Here is a 27,473-nt window from a genome sequence, read left to right on the forward strand (position 1 = left end):
CTGTTTAAACATTAAAACACAAGATCAAAGTGAACTACATCGACAGTGATGAACCAGGGGGTTAATGAAATGCTGCTTTCTGATTGGTCACTGCTGAGCCCGCCCCCCGCCCCCCTTCGTAAATGCGGAAGTGAAAGTTGTAGTTCACCCTGCTGTCTCTGTCAGACGGTGTTGCTGTTGTAGCCGCTGTCCTGGTAGTATTTGGGAATCAGAGAATAATATCTGATAGGAATGTCTCTGTCATTCGAGGGAAGAGTCGTCCTTGTCACCGGAGCCGGAGGAGGTAACGTTAAAATCAAACACAAGTGAACGTGAAGTAGCTTGTCCTCGCTGCTAACTGTAAAGACTCTGAAACACGGTTTGTAACTTTAGCTCCGAATGCTAATCTGCTAATTTCGTGGATTTGGTAAAACACCTGAGCCAGATTATTATGCCAGCTATTGCATAAGTCTTTCTTTATGTGGTTTGAGCTGTCCAGCTGTTCATCTCGGTATCTTCCTGATCGCTAACAGCTGCAAGTTGCAACTCGTATAAGTAAACAAGCTTAGACCACAGTATCCCCTTCTAGTAACAACGAAACACACTGGTTGATAGTACACCAAGCCCTGCATTGGTGTGACTTGCAATAGATTCTGGTCAGCCTTGCCATTTGAAGAACACAGGGAGCAAAGTACATGAAACGTAATGGCTTATACTCATACCAGTGCAAGTGTGTCAAAGGGCACAGTCAACCACACTGCAACAGTGGTTGTTGATGAAGGTGTTTTTATTCTGTGAAAGTATGCTTTGCATGCATTTTACTCATCTGTCTTTCTTTCTGCAGGCCTTGGTAGAGAATATGCACTGGCTTTTGCTGAAAGAGGTGCCTCGGTCATAGGTAAATAAAAGATCTTATACGTCATTGTTTGGACGGGTGCAGTGAAAACAATGTTTAGTGAGTGCAAACACCTTATGTGCCTTTTAAGAAATGCTTGCTAAAATGTAACAATCGTAGTCATAACTAGTTTTTTTTGGTTGTATTTTGTCTTTGCCATCATGTCAGTGTGCATGGTTGTCAGTTGTTAAAGGCTGGACATCAGTTTCATGTCTCATTAATCAGATGCCCTTCTTTTTTTTTAACAATCATTGAAATGCATTTTTAATTTATATGACAACATTTTTGCATGTTTCACTGTTACAGATGACTTTAGGTTTATGGGTGTCCTGGTTTTTATTTAAGTAGGGATGCACAGATCAGATGCAGTGTATTGGTATTGGCACAGATACTGACACTATTAAGTGGATCAGGTATCAGCCTTGACAAGACTGATCCACAGTAAATGTAGAGTCTTGAATTAAATATACAAAGTCAAAACTGAAGACCCATCTCTTTCTATGTGTTTTGGTGCGTGAGTTACGTGCACCATTTTGGATCTGTAATGCTTTAAACTGTATTGAGTGTGTTTGGATGTGTACGTGTTAACTTTTTATCCTTTTGTTGAACACTTTGAAACCCAGGTTTAGAAAAGGTTCTATATACATAAACTTTTACTTACTTTCTTCCACCAGTTACATGTATTCAGTCACATTGGGCGGCAGACTCAGTTTTTAGTGTCACAGCATTACCTAATCTCATGTTCACTTACTCAAATAAAAAATATTCAGATGACTTTTAAGGAGTACTGGTATCAAATTGGTACTCTGTATTGAAATTGGTATTGGGAGAGAAAAAGTTGAATCTGTGCATCCGTAGATTCAGAAGATAATTATAACTCAAAATGAGGCATGCCATAAAGAAATGTGCAGTGCATTGCATTAGACTACACAGTTTCCGATGTTGGCATAAACATTTGTCTCCCCCCCACCCCCAAAAAAATAATAGCTTTCCCTGGTGCCTGGACTGAATTTGCCCTTGAACTCTGACAAGGAATCAGCTTAGCTGCACTCTTTTCCTAACCTAATCAGTCCTGGAGAATTGCAGAACTCACCCCATTATTGCTAATCTTTTTCTTCTTCTTGCAATAAAGTGAATGACCTTGGGGTAGACACTAAAGGGGGTGGAAAGAGTTCTGCAGCTGCTGATAAGGTGGTGGAGGAGATAAGAGTGAAAGGAGGCAAGGCCGTGGCGAACTATGGTGAGAAGTTTGGACTAGCCTTGTGTTAAGTCTTTTTTTTTCTCTCACACATCATTATCTCCATCTTGTTTACCTTGTACTATAACTTGTGTAATGTTAGACTCCAAAACTGTATTGATTTCTGTCAGTCTGAGTAGCTCACTGATGAAGCTGTTAGTGAGTATTGAAGACAAATGTGTCTGTCCTCACATCTTTGTGCATCTCGCTTGTATAAGAATAAAACCTTGCTTTAAAGAACAAAACATGACAATGCTTTGATCAGTGTGTTTCATAGGTACTTTGAACAAAGCTGATTTGTTTGTGGATGCAATACAAAAGTATCAAAGCTATGATGTGTACTATGACTACTTTGAAAAGGTGACGCATCATATATAATTTCCAGACATACTGAGCAAGTGAGGGCTATCAATTTTCTCTAGTACATAATAAAACTCATGCCTCTCTTCCTGTCAGTTATAGTATCGTTACAATAACTTTATTTCTATCTATAAGCCTAAATGCAGCCAGGAACAATGTAGCCTAGAATCAGATCGATAACTGAAGATAAACAACACATAGATACAGATTTCTGGAAACCCAGTTATGCAAAATTATTTAAGATTCTTCACTATATCAAATGCAAAAATATAAAAAAAAATCTATATTTCTTTTTCTGTCATGCACACAGATTCTGTAGAAGATGGAGAAAAATTGATTCAATCTGCACTGGATGCATTTGGAAGAATCGGTGAGTATTGTCTTTTTAGTTTATATTTATACCAAGTATTACATCAATAAATTATTTCAAATTAAGTGATTGTTATCAATGTGCTTATTGCTGTTTGAACTAATTATTGAACTAAATCTGGTAAAATATCTTTTTTGTCTAGATGTTGTTGTAAACAATGCTGGGTAAGTCATTTCACAGTTGTTTTTTTTACACACTTTCTGCGAGGTCTAATCACATCATCTATTTTTTAGAGTGGCTCTGATTGCAGTTGTGTGGGCCACTTAAATCATGTTAAAGAGAGGCTTAAGTTGTGTCAAAAAGACTGGAAAGACTAAAAGCCATTCCTACTTTTCTATGCCAAGGATACTTCGTGACCGATCGTTTGCCCGGACGAGTGATTTGGACTGGGGTAATTAAATTATTTTTGATCTTTACATTCCTCTCACATTAACTCCTGCTGTGTTTGGGTTAATCTTATATGATCACATTATTTCCTTTTGTTTGTCTCACCTCGTAATCGCACCTTGCCACCACGCTATAAATAGAAGAATGCATTTAACAACAACTTGGGTTTCATTTACTTTCTGTCTATAAAAACAGATTGTCTGTGTGGGAGTTTAAGACTCTACTGTGTGGATCTGATCCACAATGTTGTAATACTGTACTGTGTCATTCTTCTGTTTCAGACCTGATTCATAGAATTCACTTGAGAGGCTCCTTCTTGGTGACACGAGCTGCTTGGAACCACATGAAAGACCAGAAGTTTGGCAGGTGAGGAGCCCATCTACTAACAGCTATTATAGTTGGATAAAAACTGTGCCATCCTCCTATTACTTTAGTAGGATTTTTCTTTTATAGATCCAACAAAGTTACAGTATCCTCAGCAGACGTTGCTGGACTGTAATCAAGAATTTATCTGTATAATTTTATATCATAAAATGCTGTGTGGTAAGATCTGATTCAAGATGTCAGCAAAAGTAGAAAAGATACCCAAATTTTCTTTTTTATGTGCCCCACTTTAAAGGGGCTTTTGAAGATACACACTTGAAGTAATGAGTATATAAAGTATGTCTTGGATCACATTATTATACACATATTCTGACTTTAGTCACTTGATACTTCTTAATATGTTTAGCTCCACTGGTTTCATAGTGTAAAAAAAAAAAAAAATCTGCATATTAATAAAAGCCCAAGACAGCAAATTTAGTATGAATATGTAAATGACCAAAGAATGAAGGAGTTAGTTAGGTTATATTGCACTGTAGGTTCATCTCTGAACAATTTGAGTACTGTTTAAATTGATGACTGAACAAGAAGCAAAAAGATGTCTGTTCAGGCTTAATCTTATTCTTCAGCAGTACACTGTAAAGAATTTAAATATCCACTTGTCTGAAGTTGTCATCTGAGACTCTTGATTTGCCTCTTGAATCAGAAGCGAAACATCCAGTGGATAATTTGTAGTGACTTGAAGCTGTGAGGATGTATGCAGTTATGTGTTGATCATTTCGCCCACTCGGTTGCTTATGGAAGATGAAAACGTCACTGACTTAGACATCCAATGCACAACGTGTTATTTCATTAACAGGGATTTGTTAACAGGCCTTCTCTCTTCTCTCTTGGAGCAACTAATAACATTACTGGTGGTTGCTTAATGCAACTGAACTGAAAACCTGCGCTTCTCCTATTTTGGCAAGTAAAAATATGTGCTGGGAAAAAGAGCCTATTGAGGTTTAGTCTTATGAAACTGGACGATGGGAGCTCTCGGTGTGTACCAATCGTCTGAGGATTTCTAAATTCAAAGTAGTTGCTTGAATGGCTGCCAGAACAGCCGCTAACAAACATACGCCCCCTTACTTCAAGGACATGTCTCACCTGAAACGATGCTTTCCCTCCGTTCTTCTCTGTAGTGAAAAAAACTGAAGTTATGCCGAATCACTCTGTAACAGAGAGAGATTTTCTTAAAGCATTGAAACTGGATGTACCAAGCAACAATGGTATGACAGTGTTTACAAGCACAAGACTTCTGCATGTCACCGCCATAAAAACTTTGGATTGGTTCTGCAGTGCAGGTTTTTTAAAACCAATTGTTTTCAGCCAGTTTTAGCAGTGTAAGCTGAGAAAAAGTCCTCATTCTATATTGAGCGAAGCATTTAGAGACTGGCTTCTGAGTCTAATTGAGGTTTGCATGTTTTGAATTATAATTAGCAGAAGAAGGTCACACAACCTCCCATGATACTCCAGGTAACAGATGCCCTTCACAAGTGCACACACGTTATTCTACATGAATGGTAGAAGACAGTAGTTCGTAAAATGCAAGTGGCATTTTGCAGTTTCACTGCATTGAACTCAAGAGCAGCTTATTACTCAGTAGAATACAGAACAGTTGCAAATCATTCAGTTGGTTTTATATCAAGGTTTTGATGTAGTTTAAAATGTCTGAGGTATTTCATGCCTGTTATGTTGTATGTAGAGGAGCAGGTTTGAGGGAATTTCCTCTAGTGAGAGGTACTTGACCCATTATACATTTCTAGGCCAGACAAGATAGTTTTCTTCAGTCCTATGTTCAGTTGCTTTACTACTGGGTGTTCTTCACTGGTAAAGAGAATTCATCGTAGGTTATTTGAGTGAGGCAGCAACATTTTAAAAAGGACTGCAACCAAAGTTTTGGTTACTGTAAAGGTGTAAAATTATGTGTTCTGTATATCTAATATTATTTATCCTGAAAAGGAGTGTGAACAAGGTGTTTCATTTCAATATATTTTCTTTTACCTGAGAATTAAATGTGAAATGGGGACGTGGGTCGGTGGTGAAAGGCTGTCAGAATATCATGAAAGATTGAGAAAGCATGCATGTATTTTTTAAATATTCTCATCCAATTTCTTCTAGGTTTTGCAAATACATTTACCCTCATACTGCCTGCAGTAAGAGTCATTGCTGATTTCTCTGATTTAGGTCTGCATCCTCTTGAGAGTAGGGGTGTTTTCTCCTGGACTTAGGGAAGTGAAGGAAAGCAGACGTAATTCTTTTTTGCTTATATTCCAGTCATCTAAATATCACTCTCACCTGGCAGATAACTCTGGGTTATCCTCATGACATTAACCACTCCTGTAGTTCAGGGCGTCTATCCCAATTAGAGAAGGGTAGAAAACAAATTGTGTTGGTGAGGTCAGTACACAGATGCTTGGCTCTACTGCCGTCTAGAGAGGTTTGTTTTTACCATGGGAGTACAGTTCTTTTAGTTTAAATTCAATCTTTGTGTGCAGTCACCCTCAGCAAAAGTTGCTGGTGTATTTAAAGGTAAAACCATAACAGGAGGAATGGAAAAGTAGAAACCCTCATGGCATGACTCTTGACAAGATATACAAGCCAATGTTGTTGCAACATGCAGACATAATTATTCTCAGTTCTCTAATGCACAAAAGACAGTTTGTCTGTTTGCTACAACATTTTATCTTCTGATGCTCTCTAAAAACTGAAAGATGTATTGATAGTCTGAAAGGTTTCCTCAGTAATTGAATCGTAGACTTTAGCACATAAAGTTATTGATTTGAAAAATATTTTATCATTGCCAATCCTCTGGTTCCATTGTAGTATACAATATGAGCGTGCTGTGATATGGATCATTGCTTTCTGATGACCAGTGAGAAAGCGTGTTTCAGATGTCTCCCACAGTTAATGTAGCGTTGGTGGTTAACCTCATTACTTTTGCTTGACTGAAGTGAACTCTTGTTCTGCGTGAGATTACTAGCAAAATTGTATGTGCAAGACTGTGTCTGCTGTGCATACATGCATTGTTTCCTGCATAAAGCCTGTGCTTTACAGTTGTTTAAGAAAATGTGCAGTTCAGTATCTGTGATGAAGCAGTTGGGGCTAGATGCTTACATATGTGTGTTTATGCATGCAAAAAAAACATGTACTACTTTGTGAGATTATGTTTGTGTGTGCATTGGGCCTGTCTGTGTCTCCTATTACTCCATAGAGATGCCTGTCATTGACTTGTTGCCTCTGGTTGTCTGTGTCCAGAATCATCATGACGGCTTCAGCCGCAGGCATATATGGTAACTTCGGCCAGGCCAACTACAGCGCTGCCAAGCTGGGCTTGCTGGGGCTGGCAAACACCCTGGCCATTGAGGGACGCAAGTACAACATCCACTGCAACACTATTGCCCCTGTTGCTGGGTCACGTCTCACAGAGACCGTCATGCCCCCAGGTAAGCAGAGCGATTAAACAACATACATAACTGCATGGAGTTGTCTGTATTATGCAGACTGTGGGATGTGGGTGCACACATTCTCTCACATATAGGTTTCTTTGTGGACTCGCAAAAATAGGCAAATAGAGCAGCTGCATAATGTAATGCCCATGTAAGGGTGATTTACAAAATTTGAGGCAACAGCAGTCCCGTTTGACATGCAAATTTGTCATCTAATATTCAAGAGCTGTGTTTTTTTTTTTTTTTTTGCAGCCATGATGAAACCATGCACCCTGTAAGTGCTTTAAAAGTCCTTGATTTAAACAGATGGCTCTGGCCTCCTTATTTTACTGTAGGTGTTAGCTGTGCTCCAAAATATGTGAGTAAGTATGCTAATGATACATTTAAATTTTTTTTATGTTAAAAATGTTTGTCGAGACAGAAAGTAATGCAGTATTGGATTCCTACAGTGAACAACATGAAATATAGCTCAGAACAGCTTATGATGTGGGTTAAGTATGTTGTATATGAACATTACATCAAACAAAAAAACAAAATATCAGCCTTTAAAATGACAACTTGTCAGTGATTTTAAGAAGGCAATAATATCTAGCACTACTCTCTAGCACTGTCTGCTCATAAATATGGGGAATGTTTTTCCAACCCAGTATCTGTAGATGTCTATACATCATGAGCATATTGTGCATGCTCTGTGACAGCAGCCCTGTTGACAGGGGTATAAAGTGACAGATTAAAGGAATGGTTTTGTAATCCTGCCGTGTTGGTCTACAGTAGCATCTGTCACACTGCAGCGTGCCAACTGTCACAGGATGGCCTCACCTTAGTAAATGACTTGGTTCCATATGTTAGCTTTCACTGACTCAGGCCTTTCTAAAAAAAACAAACAACAAACTCATCTTGCTAAACATTGCAGAGAGCAGTGAAACAGAATGTCTGTTCTTCTGCCACCATGTTTTGTTGATTGAAGGGTACAGATATTTTCAGCCCTCGTATGGTGTCTAACTTTACGGGTTTATACAGGGAGTTAAAAGCCTGTGCCATATTTACTTGACTTCATTCCAGCATGTTTAGGAACATATTATTTGTACTTAAGGCTCGTTTTCAGTGTTTACTAATTTTCATCTAAAAAATACACAGACCTTTTTAGAGATCACTTTAAACTATAGATTGTGACTGGTACCTATGTTCTTATTCATTCAAACTCTGTGCTGTTTTCTGCTATTTGTCTCGCAGAAGATTATCTTAATAAAGCACACAGATTAGTATGTGGTAAACAGTTCATACTGTGTAATTACAGGGCGGTGACATAACAAATATATCGCGTGGTTTTTTATAAATTAAGAGCATGATTTCAGACCATGTTGATTCATCATGCACATATTGTCTACTTCAATGCTAGTAAGGTATATTCAAAAATAGAATGAAGGGTATTTTTTCCTATAAATCCTTGTCATGCAACTTGGCATGTCTATTAGCTCTGTAGCAAAAGGAAAAAAGCTTGAGGCTTAAAACAGACCATGTACTTGTAGTACTTTGAAACTGAGCACATTACACAATCGCAGCATCCTTTTAATTATACACTAACTACCAGACAGGGACAGTGAAGCAGAAGAACCCTTTTTCTGTTTAGGTCAATAGTATAACGGATGTGCAATATAAAAGAAGCTCTTCTGTAATGTATTTATATATCTTTTGTTTTATTTAGACCTTGTGGCGTCTCTGAAGCCTGAGTATGTTGCTCCCATGGTCCTCTGGCTCTGTCATGAACAATGCCAAGAAAATGGAGGACTGTTTGAGGTATGCATAAAATTTTTTTTGCCTGTAGCCTTGTGTCTGCTTTTTTTATGTTGTCATTGAGAGCAGTATTGTACCACTGACACATTCAGTTTCCACAAAGAGAAAATCTTTATTAGTATCTGTTTGTTTGCTCATCTGCTCACGTTTCATGTCCTTTCAGGTCGGTGCAGGCTGGATTGGTAAATGTGAGTACTGTGTCTTTTTTCCTGAGGAAGTGTCTGTATGCATCTATGATATTCATTAGCCCCTGGTTCACTAGTATTGTATGTGTGTGATTTTCACTATGCAATGACCTCTTTATTTGTGTGTGTCCATGTGTGCAGTGCGCTGGGAGCGTTCTCAGGGCCACACTGTGAGAGAAAAGAACCAACCCATGACTCCCGAGGCTGTCAGGGACCAGTGGGATAAAGTCTGTGATTTTACAGATGCCACCAAGCCTTCTACCGTACAAGGTCAGTAATGCATTGGGTTGAATACACGTTCTCACAATAACCTACAAAATATGGGTGTATGGGTGCATGTGTGTACAAAGCGTACATACTCTGCATAAGTACCATACAGAAGATGCCATGTTAAGATTTTCTAGTCATTTATATCTTTATGAAAACGTAAACCACATTTATTAATTGGGGAATTAATGTAATTCCTCTTGTCTGTTATGGCCATTTATTGTTTGGAGTTGAGATGTCACTAAGATTTTAATTTTTACACACATTTTCTTTATTTGAGTCTGAATCTGAGTTGGATCCCCCTCACCCTCCTCATAGTGCTTTTGGTGTGCTTTCACACTTGTTTGACTCATTCTGTGTTGAATCAGAATGATTCAGATTGCTGTATCTTTGAACTAATCAAAGCCATGACATACTAACAATGAAGTAAGCATGATTATTGTGCAGTTTGTTATTTGGCTTTGTGTAGGTAACTCTCTGGTTGTCTAAAGAAACTTATCTTTCATGTTTAAAAAAGTGGGACAGCTCTTTAGCTTCATAAAAGTAGTACTGTTGCCTCCACAAACTCATGAGAAGAGAGAGAGAGTGTGTGTGTGTGTGTGTGTGTGTGTGTGTGTGTGTGTGTGTGTGTGTGTGTGTGTGTGTGTGTGTGTGTGTGTGTGTGTGTGTGTGTGTGTGTGTGTGTGTGTGTGTGTGTGTGTGTGTGTGTGTGTGTGGACACCCAGAAATGTGTGTTAAACAGGGTATCTGCAGGTGTGGAAAAGTCCTTAACCTTAACGGAATGTTTTGTTCTTTATTATTGGACTATTGACAGCTATTTTAGTATGACTGTGTGGCATTGGTAGAATATTCGGATATGAGAAGAAAACAGGAAAGTTGGTAAATACATATAATTAAATGTGTAATTAGCCCTTGGTGGGGTGGACCAGAAGGCGTAATCCGAACACCACCTTTTTTTTTTTTTGGCCTTTATGCCTTTATTTGACAGAGACAGCTAGGTTGTGATTAAGAATGAGGAAAAAAAGCACATGGTCAGTGTAGGCGTCATGTAGTCACACTGTATGACTGAGCTTTTGTGAGAGTGAGAATCTTCTGAACCAACATGAGCCCTTTTTACTATCAGCTCAGCTGTATTTACAGAGAGTTCGGTAACATCGAGCGAGGACAAGATGGTGTTGGTGATCAAGTGAGCGAGGAGGGGAAAAGAAGTGAAGGTGAACACAATGTTGTTCCCAAAAGGTCTCATGCAAACAAGCGGGTGGCAAATGTTGATTATTATTTCTCTCCGCCCCCTCCATCCCTCTCCACGCTCTCAGATGTACATTCGAAGAAAGGTTAACATTAACTGAACGAGGGTGGTAGTCCCACAGGGCGCTAGCTGGCCTCATTAGCATGGCTTTGTAGTGCCTCCTCATTTGTAGGTTATTACGGAGACTTGTTGCTGCCTCTGTTCTGTGACTGCCTGCCACTGAGTGACGATAATTAGTGGCTGTGGTCCTTCCAGTCTCCCTCTGTTTCTGTCCCTCGGTTGTCTCAGCTGTCTTTCTTTTGTTTGTTTTGGCTGAATCTGCATAGGTATTCATAGCTTTTGTTACCTGGGTGGATATATTTACATTTTATTTTTAGGAAAACTAAAAACACACAGTGTTGACTCAAGTGTTAAGTATGTAAACAACTAATGTTAGAATAGAGAACTCGTCACATTTATTCTAGGGCTGTAAAGCAAAACTGAATTGCATGCTTTGTGATTATTGAATCTAAATTAATCGCAGATATAAATATTTGTTATGGGAAGCATTTAAAAATATTGTATATATAATCTGTCACAGGTTCAAGTATGGCTTGATGAGTGGTTGCTCACAGTAGCCTCAGGAGCTTCAGCGTTGCTAGGTCTGACCTATGAGCTCGCTGCAAAGGGTTGTTTTAAATTATAATTTTCCATTCGCTCGCCTAAGAAACGTTTGGTTATCTGCATCCGTCATAGAGCGCAATTAATCTGCATTCATTTTTAGTGTTATTTTTTTCTGTAACTAATTCTTTAGTTTTTTCTGCCTTTGTACATCTACTAGTAGAACACACACATTACATCAAAATATACAACTGCAGAGGAGGGGTAACAACGACTAGTAATGCAGTTATCAGCTGGATCAGTATGTGTTCTTATCATGGGTTAACATCTCCCTGGAATTCTATTTAAATTTACCTCGATCCATTTAACTTGAGATTAAAAACTCTGAGCTGTCAGAGCAAAAAATCCTTAAGCTCATGCAAAAGAGCAGGTTTAATGCTTGTTATCAGGTTGATGTACACCATACGTGAAGAAATTCTCAGACATGAGGGACCCCTACACTTTCTATCTGAGGCACCAGTATCATGATTTTAGATGAAAGCACCCACATTATTCTCTTGGTGTGATTGGTTTGTACAATTTGACAAAAATGTATTCTTGACAATAAAGAGTTGGATACAGTTACATCCTTACACCGATCAGCCATAATAATATCATCACATGATCAGTGTTATTCACTTCATCTGCCAGTGATCCTTATGTTATAGCTATATATAATAATATGAATAAAATTACGGTGTAATGGGTGGCACTGATGATGAATTTGTCACCTCATCTTTCTGTGTTTCGGTGTCTTGTTCTGGTGTGCTTCCAATCATCTGTCATCTCTCCCCATTGTGTAGAGTCTCTACAGTCGATTGTGAGTGTGCTGTCTCGAGTGGAGTCGGAGGGAGAAGTCGATGCAAATCCGACAGCAGCTGCAGCCTCAGCTTCAGGGATCAATCCTGTGAGTAGAGATGGCTATTGCTGCTATTGCTGCCTTGAATAGTTCTGTAAGACTGATGTACGCAGAATTGTTAGAAAATGTATTTATATTCAATTGTGGGCTGCTGGGAGACACACCTCTAAACTAAAAGTGGGACTGTTTCAATTGTGTACGCAAGAGGCTGTTTTTTTGTGGTGTTTCAGTCAGTGTCATCAGACCTATAACCAACACTGTTAGCTACAATAGGTACTAGGGAGCAGAAACTCAAATGAAGGAAATCATTTTTATTTGCTTAATCCATTTTCTGTCGTTTATCCAGGTTGTATTCATGTAATTACTTTATCATTAGAAGGAAGTAAAAAAATGCGAACAAATAATTGTAGGCCGTATCGTCCCTGCAGGTTATCCATCATGCTTTCATACTTTGGCTGGGATGATTGTGAAACAAGTATTTTAGATTTGAATCTATGTGGTAACACGTATTCACAGTAGTGCAGAAACAGTGATGTGAATACATGTTTTTTTAATGGGGTGCAACAACTTGGGTTGTGCTGCAACAACTTGGTACATGGGGTGCCAGCTCTACAAGGTGAGCTATACGGCTCCCGATGTTGAGCCTGCATGTGTGGATCAGGCTGGGATATGCAAAAAAGGGATTCCTAGTTCAAGTAAACATTAATGTGACCTGAGTATAATTTGCATATGCCTGACCCTCTTTTACCAGTTTTTTTTTTTTTTTCACGGTATCTTATTCTTCCACTGTCATCCTCCTTTTGTCCCTTTCCTTTATTCCTTCACTATTTTAGGGTTAGTTCTTAACCTTATTTTCACCGCTGTTACATGATGTCCATTCATGTTTTTCTCCACCTGATTTACACTCAATCATTCCTCCTACTGCGACTGTAGTAGCAACTTTTAACGGTTGGTTGATAATGACTTCTGAAAGTGTGGAGCTGTAAAATCTCAGGCTGTTTCAAACATGGCAACTCATGACTCTTTAATACCAGCACACTGTATTTAGTAATAACTTTCTCAGCAAAGCTCCTACAACCTACATAGATACTTTGATGTCTCCTGTAAATATGAAACAGTGATGCACCAGAGAAATGCCAACTGACTTTAGCTTTTCAAATGCGATGTACAGAAGATGGCGACTGCTCCCTGGTTGGGTGCTCCTTCACTTCACTGTGTTCTCTATCACTGAATCACAGAAAGTCAACCGGTTACAGCTCACACATGGCTGAGTTGCTTGAATAAAACATTGCCACAAGTATAAGTGTTAAAGTGTATCACATAAAATAATTATCCCCAGAAACGGTCACTGTTCACTAGTTGTGCAGCATGCAATAGCGAGACTACATCAACAGATTAATCTGTATAATATTACTAATAATATTCTAAAAGGAACGGCTGATTAAGCATATTTAATGAATGAAAGTTTAATGAGGATGAATGCTTTGTTTAGTGCAGTGTGGAGACTCTGTTAACTTATCAGTATCAGGCAATAATTGCGTAAGAATATTACTCTAAGCTGAACTGATATCAAAATTATGCACAGTGGCTGCGTCCTAGTGGTTACACCATATAACCTTAATGTCCCTGGTTTGAGTCCAGCCTGGGACCTTCGTTGCATGCTATACCCTTCTTTTTTTCTATCTTTCTCGTCTATATCTATGCTGTCTGAGTAAAAGGAGAAAAATATTCTACAAAAATAAATCCTAAAATATGTGTTTTTTAAAATATTTTCATAATGTAATCGTGTATAGAACCTGGTCTGTTGGTTTGGTTGAGTCATACAACATCTTGTACATAACATACGTGTCCAAAATATTACTTACTAATACAATAAACGAACAAATTCAATCCAACAAAGTATGAAATAAAACAAACAGAATAACACATTACACTAACAAGGTGCTATTCAACTACTATAAATACAGACAATCTGTATGTAACAGATAACATTCAATATGTTGCATATTCGTTGTATTGTCTGCTTTTGGTTCTTTTTTAAATCAAATCCAAACTTCCATAATACGCCATAGTAAACTTTACGTTCAAATCAAGGCCTGTTTTGTATTGCAATCTAAAGTCTATGATGGTAGTAACCAGATATTAACTTTTTAAGAAGGTGTATGACTTACATTTGTTTTTACGTCATGTGAGACATTAATTCCGAGTGTGTGTGTGTCTCTGGAGTGGAGATTTGGAGCAGAGTTAAAATGTAGCCTCAAGACAAACATCACCATTGTGTCCTCAGCTGACATAGCTTTGTGCTAAGTGTGGGTGTGTGTGGATTGTGTATATTTGTGCAATGCGACTACACACATCTGTTAGTGTGTTAGTTGCATTTGTGTCTTTGTCCTTGTCATGTTGTTGTGCTACTGCTGTGTTTATATTTATTTCCTCTCATGCACCTCTCGCATAAAGTATGTCTAATATTTACAGTAATTTAACATTTTTGTTTATGTAATTAGGTACATGCAGCAAAAAATCTGGAACGTCACATTGGCTATACCACAGTTCACAGTGCTCTGCAGTCACACGTGCTTGTGTGTCTTTTGGTGGAGTGTTTATGCAATGTCCAAATTTTAATTTCCTGTACATGCAAGGTAAAAATATGGCTACAGTTTTTATATTAGTTCATTAGTAAACAGACAGAGAATGAATCAGCAACTATTTTGCCCCCCCCCAAAAAAAATATTTTTTAAAAGCCTAATTTTTATTTTATTTTTTCTATCTCATCTCATATATCATTATATCATAAGTAACTGACTCACACCCACATGTACCACTTCTTCTTTTTTTTATACTAGCTCCTCAAATCCCCAGTACAGGGAGGTCAGAATGGTTCATAAAACAGAGTAATTCCCACGTCTGCATTTAAATGCTGTTTTAATGAAAAAATAGGCCTGGCTTTATAGTGACTTTCGACCAGAGAGGTGGTGTTATGCAGTGTGAATCACATCATTCTGCCAAGCAATATCGTTTTGGACCATTCACTCAACACAGGGGTTGGTAATACAACAAATGAGTAACCACTGGCCTGCAATGACTGTAATGTTCTCACAGATGTATGTTTATTGTGTGCTTTACAGGATATTTGAATGTGCGATATGGGAATGAGTCAGATTTGAGGGCAAGAAATATCTCTTTATAAATCATTCATCTGATTTAATTATCCTACTTGACGTGAAGGAACCAGCTGAAAGGTGATTTGCATTGGTGGATTTAATGTCCCTGAAAGCTCACTCTGAATTATCTGACCCAGCCCATTAATATACTGTTGGTTTGTACTCCTATGTGGAAGTTAATTTTGTTGTCGTGTCAAGTTTCTAATACACCCTGTAATACTACCACCGCTCCTATCAATGCAAGGTAGCACTAAAACTGAGACACTGAGGTCCTGGGGGTTTTGGAAGTTTTGCAATTAAAAGTTTCGCATTTTTTAGTCTGCTTCTAGTATTTTTATTACACTTTTTATAGTTAAATTTGACTAATTTTAGGCCAACTAAATAAAATAAATCAATATTAAAAAAGGACTCTTTATGTCTTCATCAGAATCTAATTCCTGGCCTAAGTTTCTTATTTAGGAAGTTCAGCAGCTCCATAGCATTTAGATGCTATTATTTTATTCCTTGGAAGTTGCCTTGAATGAACTATGTAAACTGGTACTAATGTATGGATTTCCAGAACAAACATTCAGGCTATGGGTCAGCAAAAATATGTTAAAATAATACCGTAACACATCATATTATTAAAAATATAGTATGAAAAAATAAATAAGATATTAAGGACAGATGAATGTAAATATTCTATAAATTGTAGAAATGAGTGTTGATGTTATTTATGTTACAGTGAGTTTCGTTGGTCTGAATTATCAGAAAGCTCTGCCAGAGGATCTGAGGCTGGGATCGATGAGGGTTTTAAAACATTTACAATACAACTAAGGGCTCCATCTTCCTGAGCTTTAAAAGGCTTTTGTGACTTTGTGTCATTAACACTTGATTACTGCGATGTTCTGTTCAGGAGCTTCAGCTAATTTTTTGGGTGCTCGTTAACAGAAGTGCAAGCACAAATTGAACGCCGCTCCATTTCTGGCCTCCCTGTACTGGCCTGTAGTCAAGATCTAAGTTTAAAATTGTGCTGATCACTCACAAAGCTCTGCCTATTCCGGCCCAGGAGAACATTTCTGAACTGCTGATTCTTCCTAACTCTGTGAGATCCCACAGGTCCTCAAACTAATGACTAAAACTGATGATCACAGATTAAATCAAACAGGCGTTTTGCTGCTTTTTAGATTGTATCTAGTTTCCTACCTGTATTTCAGTTTTTTGCTTTTATTTTCTTTCCTTATATCGGTAAACAAGTCTAAGAGTATACTACTAAGCTAGACTTACTCCTACTTTTAATGAATGGATCTGTGGTATTTAGGCAGGGGGGTGCTTTGATTTAAATGCTAACATGTTCACAGTGATGATGCTGAAAATGCTAAAGGTTAAATATACGAAATTCACTTGCCTGGATGCACTAGAACACCAGCATCTTAGACCAAAAGTCTAAGTGGGAAAGAAATAAAATAAAAATGAGCAAAATCGTCTTTGTAAGTCCACCCACAGTTTATCTTCAACAATCACTAAAGCTGGTTTGGTCAAAATAAACCCTCAATTCACAGACATAGATGTGAAAATGTTTGTGAAAAGGGCTGCAATAGCATGTTAATCCTTGGGGAAATGCATCAAAGTATGTCCACTAAAAGTGGACACCCTGTGTTGTTGTTGTTGTTGTTGTTGTTAATTGCTACTGCAGCAGAATCAGTTGCCCCTCAGGGATAAATAAAGGTGTTGAACTTGTTATGAACGTTATGGAAAGCATCTTCACAGAGATAGACCTTTTTGTTTAACCAGAAATAGCCGTAAATATCACTAGCGCTTGCTGTACTCCATAGACAACAGTAATTTTACCTTAAATATCATTGTAACATCACAAAATGTATTCAAGGTGGACAGAAAGAAAACAAAAAAAATACAACTTTTAACAAACCACAGAGAGGCTGCGATAGCAACACAGGCAAAGGGAGTGTGACGTTATTCTCAGCAGGACACCAATGACTTCAATTTATCTTTACATAACAAATAGTTGTTTGCTACTATATTAATGTTTTAAGTCTCATATGTATATATAACCTTTATGGTATAATGTGTCCCATGTTAACCATGAAATCCATCCAACAGTTGCTGAGACATTTCACATAAAAACACAAATTTCAGCCTCTTGGCGGCTCTAAAGGACAGGTCAAGGGGTCATCTGGAGTTGTTAGGATTTCTCATCTGGGGACCATGAATGTCTGTACAAAATGTAATGGCAATCCATCCAATGGTTGCTGAGATATTACAGTCAGGACTACAGGGGTCAACCGCCTTATTTATTCTGTTAGTGTCTGTGTTCCACCTATATGATATTAATAAGATTGATTAATTCACTGTGATTGCATGTGTAGTGTTTTATTAAAGCATTTGTATTCAGGGGTTGAGCTGTGGAGTCAATCTACCATGGTGTGAACCTTTTTTATTACTTCTCTGCAAACCCCGAAAATTGCATATTCATATTCTCTGACTGAATTACAGGACAACTTTTCTATTTTCTGGCCTCAATATGCTGTTTATGTTATGTCTAAAAGCTCTCCTCTCCTCTCCGCAGACTGAGGCAGTGGGTCAAAAACTACCACCAACCACATTCAGCTTCAACCACACTCAGTGCATCCTGTATGCACTGGGGGTCGGCATGTCCACAAAGGACCCAGACCATCTTAGGTGTGTATCTCTGTATGTTTGTGCTAATGACTGTAACTGCCCTAAAGGGTCTGAAAAGTCGACCTGTATGAAATTGAAGTGAAAGAAATTATATTCACAGTATTTTTACCTGCATGGACGAAAAGAAACCCACTAAAATGTATCCAGGCTTACAAACGTGGGCTTGTGCAGCCATCCTTCCCATCAAAGTGGGATTTTTTTCACAGTTCACTAACATTTTCATGTAGGTTCCTGTATGAAGGCCATCCAGACTTCGGCTGCCTCCCTACTTTTGGGGTCATTCCCTCCCAGGCAGCCATGATGGATGGCGGGCTGAGCTCAATCCCTGGACTCAACATAGATTTTACACAGGTTAGAAAACATACATGCAAAATGTGTGTGTGTGTGTGTGTGTGTGTGTGTGTGTGTGTGTGTGTGTGTGTGTGTGTGAGAGAGTGAGACATGGTTGTGTGACATGGTTGTGTGACATGGTTGTGTGTTCACATGCATATTTGTATCCATATGGTATATTTTACACAATCTTGCACACAAGAAGAACAATAGTAATGCACACATTACTCATGCTAATGAGGCTTTCAGTCGTTTGAATGATAATGTATTACAGCTGTTGTAATGTTTTGTGTCAGGTATTGCATGGAGAGCAGTATCTGGAGCTTTACAAACCTTTACCAACCTCAGGTATTTCCTTCTCTGCTATTAAAGTACATATAATTCATTGTATATATGGACTTAATCAAATTACTGTTATACTGTTACTGTAGATTTAACATTATGAGTGCAATAAAAAAGCTATTTTAAGAGCTTCACTGAGTCATTTTACTTTGATTCATGTTTCTGTATGCCTCCAAGAGCAGGACCTCTGATTCAGGCCAGTTTACTGATCAAGCCATGACAGATTTTAAACTGCATGATTATATTCTATAAGAGGATGCCTATACTGAGGAAATGACTATATGGACCACTCTAGCCCCAGTTTGTGTCTCTCATATGGTATCAGTACTTACAAGTCACAGAGCTAAGCTTTTAGTTTTCTAAAATATAAATTCCTGATGAATCAAAAGCCCAGTGTTATAGGCAACAGGGCGATAATTTCATTATTGATTCATTTGCAGATCACTTTTTAAAATCAATGATTAATTGTTTGGTGTTTAATGTGTTTAATTTCCCACATAATTTTTTTTTGTATGAATGACCCAAACATATTCAGTTAACTGTGAAAAAAAATGGGGAAAAATCTGCACATTGAAGAAGAATTAAAAATGTTTGAGCATATTTGCTTAAAAACTGACTTCAAACATAGTGTGAGGCATAAAGTGGAGCTAGGCACAGTATGAGATGAAGTACAGAGCTAGGTTCAGTAACATTAAGTATATACAGGACTAAATGACAATGCATTTTTAAAGTAAATGGGTATAATACCGTTTCAGGTGAACTTACCTCTGAGGCCACCATAGCAGACGTGTTGGACAAAGGATCTGGAGCTGTCATCCTGTTGGATGGTGAGTTTCACAACTTTTATCATTGTGTATTTATTAATTTGTTTTCATCTCACTTCAATGTGTCTTTTCCTCAAAGTTGCCTCTCAGGCTGAATTAATGAAAGTTAATTTACAGTCTGTGTCTGCAGGGATTGAAATAATGGACTGAGAACTGCTCATATTTTTGTTTGACAATTCTATTGAGATGGATGATATTAGAACCACTCTGATCTATAATTAATCCGACTTAAAACAAGTAACATGGGACCTAAAGTTCCCAGAGGATTCGCAGAGGGAAACTCAATGTAATTTCGTTACACACGCTAAAACCAGTCAGCTTGTTATCCTCCTCGAGTGAAAGTTAAGTTATTTCTGGGTAAGATGACGCGTCACAGTAATGTCCTGCAGAAGCAGCCTGGTTTGTGTTCATGCCTGATTATTTTTTGAATTGACCTAATGAAATTAACCAGCCAGTATGTTGACAGGACTGTCTGGATTTGATTCCTTCTGACAGCTGCTAATTGTCTCCTCACAGTCAGTTTCCATGTGGCTGTTCCTCCTGCTCTAATTTTTACTATAAATGTGCTGTAATGAGAAAATGTGACTGAAGCAGGTGTTTTCTTCATCGTGTTTATTATTATACGTAACTGTGTTAGGTTGAGTATGGTACAAAGTGATGACCAGGCAACAGACTTAAAACAGTAAAATTAACTTTTGTAGTTTATTTGTCTGATGCAAGATTTACCTTAACCAATTAACCCTAACTAAGTCCCACCCCCTTTTTGCTCTGTGCTCCAATAACAGTTGAGCAAGCTTCGCTCAACTTCTTCCTTTCCTCTACTGAGAGATGCTTTGATGTGCTAGACTAATGTTGAAAAGACAACCAAATTAATTAATGAAGCTGTTTAAAAGTGTCATAGTCATATCTTAAGTTAGACAAATGCTTGCTTAGTAACATTTGATAGCTAATGTTAGATAACTTACGATGTGAGTGTATATGTTGTATGTTGCTTTTATCTTTTTAACCATCTTAAAAATTTGGTCTTTTCAACATAAACGATTATAGCACAGGCAATTTACTAGAGTATTTCCTTTTCTACTAATTTAAGCTTATATTTTAGAGGCAAATATCATAGTTTTTACACCAGTACATTTATTTAATTGTACCCCTCAACGCACTCCCTTATTTCCTGTCATCGCTCTAGTGTCTATAATAAAGGCAGAAGATTATCCCCCAAAAAAATACTTGTTAAAAAACTCAACTCACATGGAGGATACATTTCAATAGTTGATTACTTTGGGTAAAACATGACATTACTTTAAAAGCACAGGATCATTACTTTATTAAATATGATGGATTTTTGCAGATTAAACGGCCCCAAAGTTAAATAAGGCTCCACTTCAACCCTCTACAACATTACTGTGCTGCATACAAATTAATTATGCAGTAGTAAAAATCCAAAATTATAATTTATAACAGTATAGCAGTGTGGTGCATTGTGAGTACTTTTATGTTTGATGCATTAAGTACAGAGGTGTTATCAAGAAATTGTACCATTATTTTTACCATTATTTCACTGGGATATTACTACTTTTACATAAGTAGAGGCTCTGAATACTTCTTTTGCTTTACAGTGAACACCTACAGTGGCTCCGAGCTGGTCTGCTACAACCAGTTTTCAGTGTTTGTGGTCGGAGCTGGAGGGTTCGGAGGGAGGAGAACCTCAGAGAAAGCCAAAGTACGTATTCAATATCGGACCTATGTTACCAAAATGGACAAAATAAGAAGTCACGACTTAATGTTGTCACATATTTGATTTGTTTTATTTGTGTTTTACTTCCTTCAGGCTCCTTTGCCTCCACCTAAACGGGCACCAGATGCTGTGGTAATTGATTCCACCACAAGAGACCAAGTGAGTGTGTCTGTGTGGGTTTAGTTTGCAGAATAAATCCGTTGCATTGATAATATGTGGGAGAAAATAGGACATATTGTTTTGTGCCTCTGAAATAACCACAACGTTCTAGACAAAATGTGAAGATGCGGCAGAAGTGTTGAACGAGGTTTTCCATACAGTTTTAAAAAAGAACACTGACTGTATGATGCAGCAGAAAATAAAAAAGAAAGGGGAACAAAAAACTAAATCCCTTGAGCAATTTTAATGACTGCAACCGTATCACTTCAAAGACATTCTTATTTTAGGTATCTCTTCTATCTCTTCATGATAATTTAATTTCATCCCACATCTGTGTATGAGAAGTTCAGGGGTTTATGAATTAGATATAGATCTAAACAATTTTCCGTTTCCCCCCGCGGTTACAGGCGGCCCTGTACCGTCTGAGTGGAGACTGGAACCCTCTTCATATAGACCCCAGCTTTGCTGCCATGGGAGGTGAGAGTCTGCGTATCTGTTGGGGCTTGATGGGTGTCGTTTTCCATTAGAACATTTCTTAATTCATTTTGACTCAATATTTGCCCCGGGATCTTAGGTCAAATGATGTGTTTTGGTCTCTTCTATACTTAAACATGCTGTACTTAAAAATGCTCTTTGCTCAGGCTTCAAGGCTCCAATCCTCCATGGCTTGTGCTCATTCGGCTTTGCTGCGAGACACGTCCTCACGCAGTTCGCAGACAACGACCCCTCCAGATTCAAGGCTATCAAGGTAACCTGTGATTTAAACATACATTGCACTCATTGGGGCCTCATGCAAGTGAGTGACCACTTGTATGAACAGGTTTGGTCTTCAGTCGCAGACTTCAAGTAATTCAAGAGAATTTAGCGCGTTCATCAAATTTCTTGTATTGACAATTTTTATTTAGATACGAAGGGAAAATTCGTATTTATACTCCGGACCTTTTGTTCAAGTCATGTTTCTCAGAATAGGGAAAACTATTCTGGAGTTATGTTACGTCCACATGACCACCCCCCATTTTAGTAATGGACCGATTTGATTTGATGTGACATTTTTTAAAATCTAACCAATCATGATTTGATTTGGGTTCCCTAATGTAATATAATACAGACACTTTATCGGTCATGCGTTTTGTCGTGTGTTCATGTGTGTATTCGTCTGGACTCATCATCCTGATATTTTTTTAGGTACATTGATAATGATGATGATAATGATGATGTATGCCCAAAGACCTCTTGTGATTGTGAGGATTGATTTTATTGACTGCTCTGTTTTTTACCGCCACTGACTGCTGCCGATCTGCTAGGAACAACGTACGTGGCGTTCACGTTAGTGTGATTATGTTCTTGGCATTTTCACTTTGAAATTGACATTTATCATCGCTGTGTGGTTTGGAATTGGGAGTTTTGTCTCCATATAGCCTGTCTACTGTGGATACACCTTGATTATGTAACCTGCATATTGTCTCCCCCTCATTCCACTACACTCATGCATACTCACTGGACACACAGCCTGTTTCCCACCCACAAACCCCCAGACACACCTGGCGAAGATCTGTACTCTTCTAGTTTTCATCTGCCGATTGCTGTACACAATCCTTCTTTTCACTCCTGGATGACATCTTCAGGGCTTTGATTTTGCAAATGAAACCTGAGAACATCTACACACGGACAGCTGGAATTCATCATTAAAACAATTCTGTGCAGTTTTAGAGAATTTGGGGAATCTGAGTTGTCTTATGACCAAAGGTCAGAAAAAAGTAAGAGTGGTTCAGCATCAGAATACAAAAATGTTGTGGCGTGAGGCTCCATTGACGTCTACATTTTTAAGGTTTTAAAGAACCCTGTAGATTGTGGTTGCACATTGGAGAGGAGGAATATACACTTGAATAACAATGTTTCTCAAGCCTGGTTGAATGTTAAATAATATTTGAGCTACAGATCCACAGACTCATTAATCTCATGTCTCTCTTTCACAGGTTCGCTTTGTGAAGCCGGTGATGCCTGGTCAGTCGCTCCAGACCGAAATGTGGAAGGAAGGCAACAGAATTCACATCCAGTGCAAAGTCAGTATTTAGTATTAGTGTGGATGTCAGCCAGATTTGTGGATAAACAAGTCCGACTCGTCATTTCAGTGCCTTCCTCTGTCCTTTTTGTGAATGTTCTGCACGTGTCGTTGTGATCAGCGCTCTTCTCTTTCGCCCAGGTGAAGGAGACGGATGCCATTGTGCTAGCTGGGGCCTACGTGGATTTACACAGCACATCAGAGGACTCTCCAGAAAATCTCACTCAAGTACGACAGTAATCCTCCTCCTTTTCCTTTTATCAAATTCAGCTACACGAAGCCCTGAAGCTCCTTTCCTTTTAGTTCTGTAGACAATTTGGACAAAATAGAATTTGCACTCCAAACATCTCATGTCGAGTGTTTCTGTTACTTCTACCTTTTGTGCAGGGAGGAGGCCTTCAGAGTGAGCTGGTGTTCGCAGAGATCGGCCGTCGTATTAAAGACTCAGGCTCGGAGTTGGTCAAGAAAGTCAATGCTGTGTTTGGCTGGGAGATCACCAAAGACAGCAAGAACGCTGCGCAGTGGAGTAAGCCCGCTGAATTCTGAACAAACGCTTTAAACACGCTACTAATTCAGAGGCACTGCGATGTGGGAAACATATCGGCTCAGTTGAGATCTTTAATTGTCCCACAGAAGGAAAAACACAGTAAAATAATAAAAGACATACAAAGTGCTGGGAATGTACACATGATAGAGAATATAATAAACGGTTCATGTGATCAAAGCAAGAGAAAAGGGATGGGTTAAAGTGCTGCAGAGAGCCAAGAGGCAGTTTAGGCAGTATATTTTATATACATTGGATAATTTAAAACTTGAACTTCTGACAGGAAAGAAGGATGTCAAGTTCCTTTAAAGAGGATGTTCAAGATATTCTTAGATGGATTTATCTTTCAGTGAGATTTGTCTGTATCCTTCACGGCTGCTGCTCACCTTGACATCGTAGCCTAGCTGATTTCTGTTTCGCACAGTTAAATACCCATAACAACAACTCACGAGTAGGTCAGGACTGATGCTGTGATGGATTTGTAACACAGTCAACCTCCCTGTCGACGTTAAATTATTCAATTTCTGCTCGCCAGATTGTCTCGCCCTAAATTTGTTGGTGATGTTTTCCACCATTAAACATGTCAGTCCCTTTTAGCGCTCACTAAGCTGACAAGTTAATTTGACCCAGATTGACATGTTGCCAACAAGCTGCCAAACAAACCATATTAAAACTAGGACAAAAATCTGTGCTAATGACTGAATCATAACTCTGAACAAGTGAGTTGCAAGGCAGACAAAGCCAACCAACCCAGGGAAACAGTTGTCAAAGTGTTTATGATTTATTCCGTCTTCCATCTCTGCCCCCCCCGCGCTGTCTTCCTCTAGCCATTGATCTGAAGAACGGCAGCGGCTCTTTGCATACAGGCCCTTACAGTGGGAAGGCGGACGTGACCTTCACAGTGTCAGATGAAGACTTCATGGAAGTGGTGCAGGGGAAAGTCAACCCTCAGAAGGTAACACATAAGTAGTCGGGCCTATTCAGTCGCAGCAAATCTGTTTGTTTACCCGCTGTACTGTAAAGGGACTTATTCTCTCTCCCCACCCCTCCCCCCCTGCATGTTTATTGATGTGAAATATACAGTGTAACAGTATATCAGCACAAGGGAGCTCTGTAGCTGAAGTTTTGCAAAAACAGATGCTAAACTGGTGAAAAACAGTAGCATCGTAGCTTCAATCTCTGCTTTTTCCCCCTCCCAGACGTTAAAATCACTTCTTACACATTCTAATTAGAGTGAAAGTGCCTTTGAAGAGCCCTTCAATCTGTAAGAACTTCTCCCTTGATCTCATCATGTCGGGAAGAAAAATGGAAGGCAATGATCTATCAAACCAAGTTCAGAAAGCACTCAGCGAGGGTAATCAATCGACACTGCTTGTTATGTCTGTAGCATCTCATCTGTCACAGGGAGTGGCCATCAGTGGACAGAATTTCTATGCTTCCTGGGGCGCTTGATATTGATCTGAGGCCAGTGTGTGTGTGTGTGTGTGTGTGTTCGCTCCCTTACAAAGAGCACCAGCAGGCTGAAGGATCCCTCCAGGCGGGGTCTTTTCCAGCTTCTCAGACGATGAAAGGAGCAGCTGGAGAAAGATTAGTTGTTGGAGTTAAAGATGACACTGCTAACTGCCATCCAGGATCGTCATGACCGCCGTCCCCTCCGATTGATTTTAGCAGAGTAAAAGCGCTGCTCATCGTCAGTAGTCCCAATAAAGAGACTTTCTGCTGTGTCTCCCAGCTCTGAACCTCATGAATATGAATATTATCTCATTGTTCTGCTGCCAGAGCACCAATATTCACATATTCCCTTTTGCCCAAGACTTGGCCTGTTGCTTTTTCATTTGTATGAAGTGTTAGCCACAGGCGTTTTTGGCCCCATTTTACTCCCTGTGTACTTGAAAAACAACTAACAGCCAACCAGCTAGAAATCAGGAGACTTTTTGTTTTCTTTAAAAAAAATAAAATAAAAAATGAATTCCTCAAGTGTGTCCATGTTGTTTCGCCAGGCGTTCTTCTCTGGCAAGCTGAAGGTTAGAGGGAACATCATGCTGAGTCAGAAGCTGGAGGTCATCCTGAAGGACTACGCCAAGCTGTGAGTTCCTCGAGCCAACCAATCAGACGACTTGAGGAACCAACCAGCCTACCAGCTCTCTCCTTCTGTCTACTTTTTCTCGTCCTGATTCATGTGTGTGTACATGCTTTGCTTCTCGAGGGAAAGGCATGAAAAATCACTGAGTACCATTTGTACTACTCCAGAATGAATTCTCATATAAATTAACTTTCAGTGTAGTCATAAAATGTACAGAGATTGTAAAGACTTGTGTTTTCAGTTACAGCCCAGTCACTTCAGCTGGTTGCAGTTTACTTGGTTGGCTCCTTTATAGTCTGTCCTTGCTAAATGTGCACTTAACACACCTGCCTTCAAACATCCAAATAGGAAATCAACCACCTGGTTTGCATAGATTTGATCCAGTTTCACTAATAAGTTTCCATTTTTATTAAATAAGGTATTGTATTGTGTTTGTAGAAACAAGCGTCTACTACATCGAACCAAAAATCTTGCTGAACCCTGGGCAAATGTAACAATTACTATCTTCTTTTAACCCTAAACTTATAATTCAGCAGTCTGTCATTATGACTAATTCACCAGTCTCTTAAGTCAGAAGCAGCTTTATGTCCCTGATACTGCAATCTCAACAAACTGTATGAAATGTATACTAATGTAGTTTGATAGTTATGAAAATAATGTATAATAATTGTAATGAAATTCAACGGTTGCTCTTCTATGTAAAGGAAATAATTCAGACTAAAAGCTCGTTTCTGTATGTGTAATATTTTAGAGTTTTAGCCCATTGTTAAGCTGTCCTACCACAACTTTTACTGTCTTTGTTCCCCGCTCTCATAGCAATCATGTCCAGCAGCAGCAGGCAGCCATTTTCAGTGCAACATCCTTAAAAAACTCCACTGTACGCTACCTGCTCAGCACCAAACAGCAGACAGGTGTAGTTAGCAAATAGCTGGTGAACATATGAGGAGCTTTCAGCAGCTACAGAGCCAGATTTTTCCCTCAGGAGTTTGTTGAGACATACAACAGCTAAAAGAGGGAATACACGACTTACATTCAGCTGGTAGACAGAAACACAACTCCAAATGAATGATAACGTCGCTCCATTAGCGCTGGATGTTTACTCGCTATGAAAAGTACGATTTTCACTTAATTGTTAATAGTGCAATTATGACGAACGTCAATGGTTTTTGTTTGCCCTTTAATGGAAATAAAGTTATGCAGACTAAAAAAAAAGCTTAATTATTTTAATACTTACTACTATGAACAGTAATTGTTTAAATAAATCTGTATCTAATAAACATGTGGTTCTTTAGTTTGAGATGTGGCATTTTCCATCATTTACTATATAGACACACACAAGGTTTCCATATAAAGTGTCAAAAATGGGGAGTTACCAATATGTGAGAGACATTGTGTGGATGTTCTTATATTTCCCTGCGTTTGCTGAGACAATGACGACGGTCACCTCAGTTTTCAAAATTACAGAAACATCTGCTCCTGTTACATCATTTTTATTACATCGGTACATTTTCTGTATATAATACA

General features: G+C 38.6%; 1 protein-coding gene across 1 annotated transcript; it reads left to right on the forward strand.

The window, feature by feature from the left end:
- The first annotated feature begins 116 nt into the window (after positions 1-116).
- hsd17b4 (hydroxysteroid (17-beta) dehydrogenase 4) lies at positions 117-27,246 on the forward strand. The gene is made up of 25 exons (XM_051421444.1): positions 117-283; positions 824-877; positions 2,007-2,114; positions 2,782-2,841; positions 2,984-3,005; positions 3,186-3,232; positions 3,510-3,594; positions 6,847-7,034; positions 8,743-8,834; positions 8,995-9,019; positions 9,158-9,286; positions 11,975-12,078; positions 17,758-17,870; positions 18,098-18,221; positions 18,497-18,548; positions 19,298-19,369; positions 20,983-21,086; positions 21,195-21,260; positions 21,668-21,737; positions 21,902-22,008; positions 23,237-23,323; positions 23,464-23,550; positions 23,710-23,848; positions 24,694-24,821; positions 25,867-27,246. Exons 1-25 carry the CDS (start codon positions 232-234, stop codon positions 25,954-25,956), a joined length of 2,205 nt encoding a protein of 734 aa, XP_051277404.1. The 5' UTR covers positions 117-231; the 3' UTR covers positions 25,957-27,246.
- Positions 27,247-27,473: the final 227 nt, after the last annotated feature.

Source organism: Dicentrarchus labrax, unplaced genomic scaffold (genome assembly GCF_905237075.1).
Source record: "Dicentrarchus labrax unplaced genomic scaffold, dlabrax2021, whole genome shotgun sequence".
In the NCBI taxonomy this organism is placed as follows: Eukaryota; Metazoa; Chordata; class Actinopteri; family Moronidae; genus Dicentrarchus; species Dicentrarchus labrax.

Coding starts and splice junctions, on each gene's coding strand:
- hsd17b4 (XM_051421444.1), top strand. CDS start 232: ATGTCTCTGTCATTCGAGGGAAGAGTCGTCCTTGTCACCGGAGCCGGA. Junction 9,020..9,157: donor TGCAGGCTGGATTGGTAAAT/GTGAGTACTGTG, acceptor CCATGTGTGCAG/TGCGCTGGGAGCGTTCTCAG. Junction 21,261..21,667: donor ATTCCACCACAAGAGACCAA/GTGAGTGTGTCT, acceptor CCGCGGTTACAG/GCGGCCCTGTACCGTCTGAG.